This window comes from Pseudomyrmex gracilis, unplaced genomic scaffold, assembly GCF_002006095.1.
Source record: "Pseudomyrmex gracilis isolate BER0280 unplaced genomic scaffold, ASM200609v1 scaffold_1086, whole genome shotgun sequence".
NCBI classification, from domain to species: Eukaryota; Metazoa; Arthropoda; class Insecta; order Hymenoptera; family Formicidae; genus Pseudomyrmex; species Pseudomyrmex gracilis.
The window spans coordinates 30,423-38,178 of record NW_018021670.1 but is presented as its reverse complement, the minus strand read 5'-3'; the positions used below and the strand labels follow the sequence as shown (position 1 = coordinate 38,178).

General features: G+C 30.9%; 1 protein-coding gene and 1 long non-coding RNA gene across 4 annotated transcripts; both read left to right on the top strand.

Moving 5' to 3' along the window:
• The first annotated feature begins 1,610 nt into the window (after positions 1-1,610).
• LOC109861852 (small nuclear ribonucleoprotein Sm D3) lies at positions 1,611-2,619 on the top strand. Of its 3 annotated transcripts, none has more exons than XM_020441689.1 (3): positions 1,611-1,709; positions 1,810-2,132; positions 2,406-2,619. In XM_020441689.1, the coding sequence occupies exons 2-3, from the start codon at positions 1,817-1,819 to the stop codon at positions 2,510-2,512; spliced, it is 423 nt and encodes a 140-aa protein (XP_020297278.1). In that variant the 5' UTR covers positions 1,611-1,709; positions 1,810-1,816; the 3' UTR covers positions 2,513-2,619. The 3 variants fall into 3 exon arrangements, with proteins under 3 accessions (XP_020297278.1, XP_020297277.1, XP_020297279.1); XM_020441688.1 differs by having other exon boundaries at positions 1,617-1,709; positions 1,794-2,132; XM_020441690.1 differs by lacking the exon at positions 1,611-1,709 and adding an exon at positions 1,722-1,739.
• An 833-nt stretch (positions 2,620-3,452) lies between these two features.
• Positions 3,453-5,317, top strand: LOC109861850. Its single transcript, XR_002251037.1, has 3 exons — positions 3,453-4,203; positions 4,670-4,823; positions 5,082-5,317. It is a non-coding gene; the product is annotated as an uncharacterized LOC109861850 (long non-coding RNA).
• The last annotated feature ends 2,439 nt before the right edge of the window (positions 5,318-7,756 follow it).

The following is a 7,756-nucleotide window of genomic DNA, read 5'->3' as shown; positions in this document are numbered from 1 at the left end:
TTTACAGAATAATTCATTATCCTCAGAATAATCCATTTTGAAGCGATGCTGTATGAGATCGATATTTTTTCAGATTTCGTATCTTTTGAACTTTCTTACAAATGTCTAAAGTTGGTAATATCGCATTTTGATACGTTAAAATCATTGACCTAGTTTACATTGTACAATTTTTTGGTACGCAAATCAAAATAATGCGCACCAAACGCTTAATTCGACTGCGTTTACATCAAGTGGAGTAAATTTGTGAAAAGTACCTATAAGGTACAAATTTAGTACACAATAATATACATAGAGAAAAAAAGACATATAGAGCAAAACATTATAAAGTGTTTTTGTATGTTATTGAACATTATAAAAAATCATCAAGATTGTCAAAAAAAAAACAATTACGACTATGGTTTTCCTGTAGACGACGTGCAATGAAGATAAAATTTGAGAGGTTATGTCTCTTAAAAAGAAACAAGATGCTACTGAAATGGGAAGAGCTTAATAATTCAGTGTCTTTGCAATTAATCGTAGAAGGTATACGATATCGAAGAATTTGGCAAAATAAAAGGAGTTTGGATTTTTGGAATAGAATTGTAAATTCACATTATACTTTAAAAGAATGGATAAAAAGTTTTCGCATGTCTAAAGTCAGTTTTTTAGAATTATGCGACCAACTTAGAGATGAATTAGAACCAAAACTACAATTTCTACATGCAAGAGAATCTTGATTGGTACATGAATTATAAGTTCATCGGTGTTTACACCATTATAACCGTGCTTAATACGCGTATCATTTTAATACAATACTCGTGAAGAAAGCGTATCGTATCACATTAATACAGCATCGTTTACATCGTTGAGACCAAGCCGGTTTACTACGAATATAGTACTTAATACGCGTATTAAGGGCCGTCTACAATGGAGAGTTGTAGGCCGTAACAGTAAGAAACTGACAAATCACAATCGATTATTCTTCTGTACTTTGTCTGTGATTGGTCAATTTCTTACTATTACGGCCTACAACCCTCCATTGTAGACAACTCTTTAAGAGCCGTCTACAATGGAGAGTTGTAGGCCGTAATAGTAAGAAATTGACCAATCACAGACAAAGTACAGAAGAATAATCGATTGTGATTTGTCAGTTTCTTACTGTTACGGCCTACAACTCTCCATTGTAGACGGCCCTTTATGCTTACAAATGTATTGTAGACGATGTCTAAGTCCGGTTTTTACTAAAACGGGTTTTATTAAAACGGTTTTATCAGTACGTGTAAACGTAGTCCATAAAGGGTCGTCTACAATGGAGAGTTTTAGACCGTAACAGTAAGAAATTGACAAATCACAATCGATTATTCTTCTGTACTTTGTCTGTGATTGGTCAATTTCTTACTATTACGGCCTACAACTCTCCATTGTAGACGGCTCTTAATAGTATACTTTGATAAATATTATACGTCTTATACGTATTTTACCGTAAAAAACAGTAAAATGTAAAAAACACTTTAGAAAATGCTCGAATAACTCAACCCTGGTGCACTTCTCTGTACAACTGTTGAGTTTTCTGAACGTAATCAATCCGTGCGTATACAGAAAACGGAACGCATCTTTTGGGCAACTATAGTTTGTGTTTACCATCTTAGTAAGTTTATTTTATCAGTGCTTAACGGCTCAACCGCTTATTTATTTTCTACCAAGCATATATGTGTACAAGTGTATATACAGTAAGTAGGATTATTCTAAGAGGTTAAAATGTTCGAAAACACAATATTTCGATGTATTTCTTATATTATGTATTTCTGTAAAAGTTGTACAATTTTTTAGAAAGAAAATGTCGATTGGCGTTCCCATTAAAGTGCTTCACGAGGCTGAGGGTCACATTGTTACCCTTGAAACAAACACCGGCGAAGTGTATCGAGGAAAATTAATAGAAGCGGAAGACAATATGAATTGCCAGATGCAAAATATTTCAGTGACGTATCGCGACGGTCATACGGCTCAGCTGGAAAATGTATATATTCGCGGCTCCAAAATTAGATTTCTTATTTTGCCTGATATGTTAAAAAATGCGCCGATGTTTAAACGACCAGGCGGCAAAGGATCCGGCACTGCAGGAAGAGGAAAGTCTGCTATACTACGTGCCCAAGGTTTGTTTATGTATTTTTATTACAAACTCCAGCTTTATAATTATACTCTTGTAAGTAACTATTTGACAATAAAAAAAAGTTATAAATAGGGTTAAGGTTTCAATGGATATGAAAGTTTCTTATTATAAAATCTACTTATATGTAGTAACAAATTTAATAGTATTGTGAAGTTATATTTTTCTTTTACATAAAAATTTAAATTTTTAATGAGTTTTTGTATTTTGAATTATTAAAGATTTTATATACATTTTTGAGGGAAAACTTGTTTTTTAGCTCGAGGCAGAGGTAGAGGACAGAATCAACGAGGTAAAGGTACTGGTTCAGCACCTTGGCTAAATCAAAATCAACCAGGAGGATCTCAGTCTGGAAGAGGCAGATAAATAAGTTATATTTAAGTAAATTAAAAAAAGTGAGGTTTCATCCAAAAAATGAGTGACTTTTTTATATAGTCTCTATCTCTTTCTAAATAAATCTGTTTCCAAAATAATACATGTATTTGTCTGCTTCACACTAGCATAAATTACTAATAAGAATAAAATGAAATATTTAAAATCCATTTATTAAAACTAAAAACTGCAGTTATGGCTTTATAGATCTACACGTTGGTTCATGTATCAGAAGAAAAACTTTTGTTATGTATATGCATGGTGTAAGTATATCAGGTGTAACATTCTCGTGAATGCGCAGTGGTTCAAGTAATGGCCGCTCTCTGAACCAATCAAAAATATGCCCCAAATTTTAAAACTAACGTAGGCCGTTTTCCTTTTAGGAGACACAGTCGACACAAGTCGACACAAGAGTCATTCTGTCTTTGTTTCTCACTGAATACTGAACGAAGACAGAATGACTTTTGTGTCGACTTGTGTCGACTGTGTCTCCTAAAAGGAAAACGGCCGTAGAGTGCTTTCCAACTACGTACACAGGCGACACTGTGTAACACTGTGTCCATTAATGTGAGAAAGAGCATATCAGTGTGTCTCACTCACACTAGTGGACACAGTGTTACGCAGTGTCGCCTGTGTACGTAGTTGGAAAGCACCCGTAGTCACTAACGTCAGTGGGTGCGTTCAGACAACTCAACAGTTGTACAACGGTTGAGAGATAATCACTTCTGATTAGATCATACTTTTGGAACCGCATCAGATTTTGAAGAATAGTCCTATCATAAGTGATGATCTCTCAACCGTTGAGTTGTCTGAACGCACCCAGTGTTACAAGGGCTGTTTTCCTTTTAGAAGACACAGTCGACACAAGTCGACACAAGAGTCATTCTGTCTCTGTTTCTCACTGAATACTGAACAAAGACAGAATGACTTTTGTGTCGACTTGTGTCGACTGTGTCTTCTAAAAGGAAAGCAGCCTGTGTTACACAGTATCGTCTGTGTACGTAGCTGAAAAGCGCCTAAGATAGGATAGGTTAGAACAGTGTATCAGATATTTACAAACAGCAGTGAACAAACGTGAGGTAAGTTAAATATATCATATAAATTGAATGAATGAATGAATAAATTATATAGCTTATAAAATGATCAAACAATTGTAAATTGTGTCAATTTTTTATTTGTGTACTATATATTTGTTTTTATTTGCATACACAATGCCATTGTGCTGTGATAAAAATTGTAAAAGTCGAACATTTTATACGGATACAAAAGGAATAACATTTTTTAGGTTTCATAATGAGGACAGTATTCGTAAGTTATAGATAAATGCTTCTGAAAGAAGTGAAGGAAGTATTAAAATTGATTCTAAGTTAATATAATAGACATATTTTATATAGCAAAAGTTGTCAATATAACTTACAATATAATGTATTGTTTATAATATGATCTCATTATAAAAATAATAGAATTGTATAGAATGAATTATAGTTTTAGCAAGAATATGCAATCTTGATTTTGATGATTGCTTTATAACGCAATGGACACAACAAAAACACTCAACAAAAACAGCAAAACAACTGCATGATTGAAAGCAGGTTCTATTTTTACGAAAATGTTAAATTTAGCGAAAAAAAGAAAAGGAAAATCTTCAACAGTGAGACAATCACAAACAAAAAAACTAAAATACTGTGAGTTTCAAAAATTTCATGGAAATTTTTTTAACAAGCAAAAATCTTTGATAATTTAACAAATAGTATATGTACAAAAACTAAAACTAAGTTTCTTAGACAAGTTATTGCCTGTCTAGTGCGTACTAGAACGTATATCAGATAAAAAAAATAAACAGAAATATAACACAAAATAATTGTATGAGAAGAAAAAGAAAAAAATTAAATAAAATTGTAATAAAAAATAAAATAATAAAAAAATAAGGTGAAATGCTATAGCTCCAATTAATTAAACAGGAAAGTGACGTTAGAATAAGGCCATATGGAGCAAACACGGTTGTTCTTGTGTGTAAAGTAAATTTTTTATTGCTTTGTATTAAACGTTTACGACCATTGATTTCGGTCTTTTTCAAAATATTGCTACAAATAATAATAACAAATGGTAATTTGCAGTTGAAAATTACATATGATAATTAAAAACTTACAGAGAAAAGTTGGTAAACTCGCGCTTATCCCATAGTCTTTGAGCAGATAATGATTGATTAGAGTTTTATGACAGCAGTTTTGCGACTGAGAAAGTCATACGGCAATCACCATTTCAAATATACAGTGGTCAATAAACAGCAATGAATAACGTTTTAGTGAGTATTATCAACGAAAGGTAAGTATGATCTATCTAAATTTTCCGTATCGCTGTGCAAATTGAGACCATTATTCTGACTTTTAATATGCAATGTTTCTGATATTGGACGTTTATAATATGATTTTTCGTTGTTTAATATTCTAACACAATCCCAAATAAAATCATGTGAATGCTGCAATCTATGATCAGTGATCACAGATCTCTGGGAGTAATTTCTATTTATGTGGTTCTTATGTTCATTGATTCTTGTTTTTAGCATCCTGCTGATTTGTCCAACATAAGATACGTCACAATCTCGACAACTTATTTTGTAAACCACGAAAGGACGGGAAAAGAGAAGCAGAGGATCTTTGAGAACTGTAATAAATTGTCTTATAGCGATTTTGGCTGGTTTGCACCGACTGCACATTTCGGGTGTCGGTGCAAATTGTGTGTTCGGCTGGTCGAATGGCAGCAGTTCTTTGCTGGTTCCACGTATTCGTCTGAGCTCAGTACACCGCATAGGNGCATGTTGGGTGTACACAAAGTGGCTCTCACAAATTAGTCGGAGCCAGTTAGTGTAATCAGTACACACACCGATGCGGTGTTGCACACAATTGCACCAACTCTACACAAGTGGCACACCGGTGCAGACCAGCCGAAATCGTTATTAATTTGTCGATGCTATAAAAGGCTTAACAAAAATTGAGTCTCGAAAATGAAGTCAATAGAGTAATTATTGTCTATTAATATATTAACAATCATTTGATCAAAACAATTTTAAAATGATTATTAATATATTAATTTGATCAAAAAAATTTTGAAATGATTATTAATATATTAATTTGATCAAAAAAATTTTGAAATGATTACTTAAGTAATCACTCCTTCCTGGAGAATGGTTAAGCAGGCAAAATCTGCATGATTTCAAAAATGTATTTTACAATGTTTATAAAAATTACATATTACATAAATACATTAAATTCGAAATGATTATTCATCTATAAGTGTTTGAAAGTTATATATATAAAGAATATATCAGTGTTCAAAATAATTTGAAATAGTTGTTTATTTATTAAATAATAAATAATAATAATAATAATTTATAAGATGCTAACTTCTACAAGAGAATGATCAAAATTTTGATAGAAACAAACACAAGGTATAAATAAAATAAATATTAAAATATAACTAATTAATAAAAAAAATAAACAGTATACTATTATGAAAATATTACAATTGAAATATGTAATTTGAAATCAAATGGCTTGATTTATTCAATAATTACTCCTTTATTATATGTAATAGAAAAAAATGGTTCAGGACTTTTTGACTCAGTTTTATTCCTTCTACCTGCCTACGAGAGATTTTAAAGTAATTGTCGGACACCCTGTATATTATATATATATAAATATTATTTTTATAATATTATTATATATCTATTTAAAAACAATGTTAAACTAAAGAAATCTAAAATGTAGTCTAGAATGTTGTGATCAGACTTGTAAGGCCCTGAGCACAATACGCAAACTATTAAAAATAGGAATAAATGAGAAAGTTGAATTATTTCTTTAGAAACCAAGAAAATATAATAAATTAATACATCATCATAAGTTAAAAGATAAAAATTTAGAATAATTAACTTATTCCGTTCTCTTTTTTAATGTAACATTATTTCAAATTCTTTTTTCAAATATTTATTATTTATTTCTATTCCTAATATTTTGTCTATTATGCCCAGGGCCTAACTAGCAGACGCATTGCTCACACTTTTAAGAGGGTACTGGATACCGACTATAGAGACCTGTAAACCGACGTTTCTCCTAAGTTCTTTGGAGTCGTATTTACCCATACAGCACCAAAAGATTGTAGAAACATTGCATCAACCTTACGTTGAAACATTGTAATATTGCATGGTAGTTGCGAAATATTTCTGCAATGTTACTGCAAGCTTACGGCAACGTTGAAATGTCCGCCTTCAAAAAGTATTGCAATGTAAAATTACAGTAATGTTATCGTGCAATGTATTTGTAATATTAAAGCACAATTGTATTGTAATATTGAAACGCATTGCACAAATATGCAAATTTCTTCAAATTTAATAGAGAAAACCACAATGAAAAATGATGTCACACAACGAACATGACTCAATGAAGTTATTGCAACGAGTTTGTTTTCATCTGTCTTGGATGTCTTTATATATTGTCAAAGTTTATTTATTAAATGCAAAGCACTTTGCATATTAAAAAGGTATATATAAATTATTGGTTTTCTATAGAAATTATTAAATAATTTTGTTTTATCCAATTAATATTGTTATTTTATTTTATATAGTATTTTATACATTTCACTTTTAGGTACATAATAAAAGTCGCTTTTTATATAAAATATATGTATACTTTTTAAATAACATAAATACTGAAAAAAATGATTCACAGAAAAAAAACTTTCACTTTTGCTAGATTAATCCGTCATTTCTTCGCGCATATCTATATATTGCATAAACGAGCAATAAATGGTTGTTAGGAAAAATATATATACATATATAATATAATTATCAGCTTAATAAATACAATAAAGCTTTATATGAATAACTTATATAAACAAACGTTTCGACTCTTAACGTGAGTCATCTTCAGTGTTAACAATATAGAAAAATATATAATAAAATAAAATAAATACGCTATGCTGGTAATGTAGATGGAGATATTTTTAAAAAAATGCAGTCTTCTTGAGTGTAAAATTTCATCCTCTAGTCCTAATGAGGTGATAGATCTGCCTACAAATGTTGAGTTGGAATACACAGATATATATTATATATGAAACACAAACTACTCACAGGTAAAGATCTACGGTCGCACATCGAACAAAACAGAGAGACAAACGCTTTATATACACATCAATCCCCACTTACATATAAAAGTCATATGATAAAGGCGTTACATTCGAATT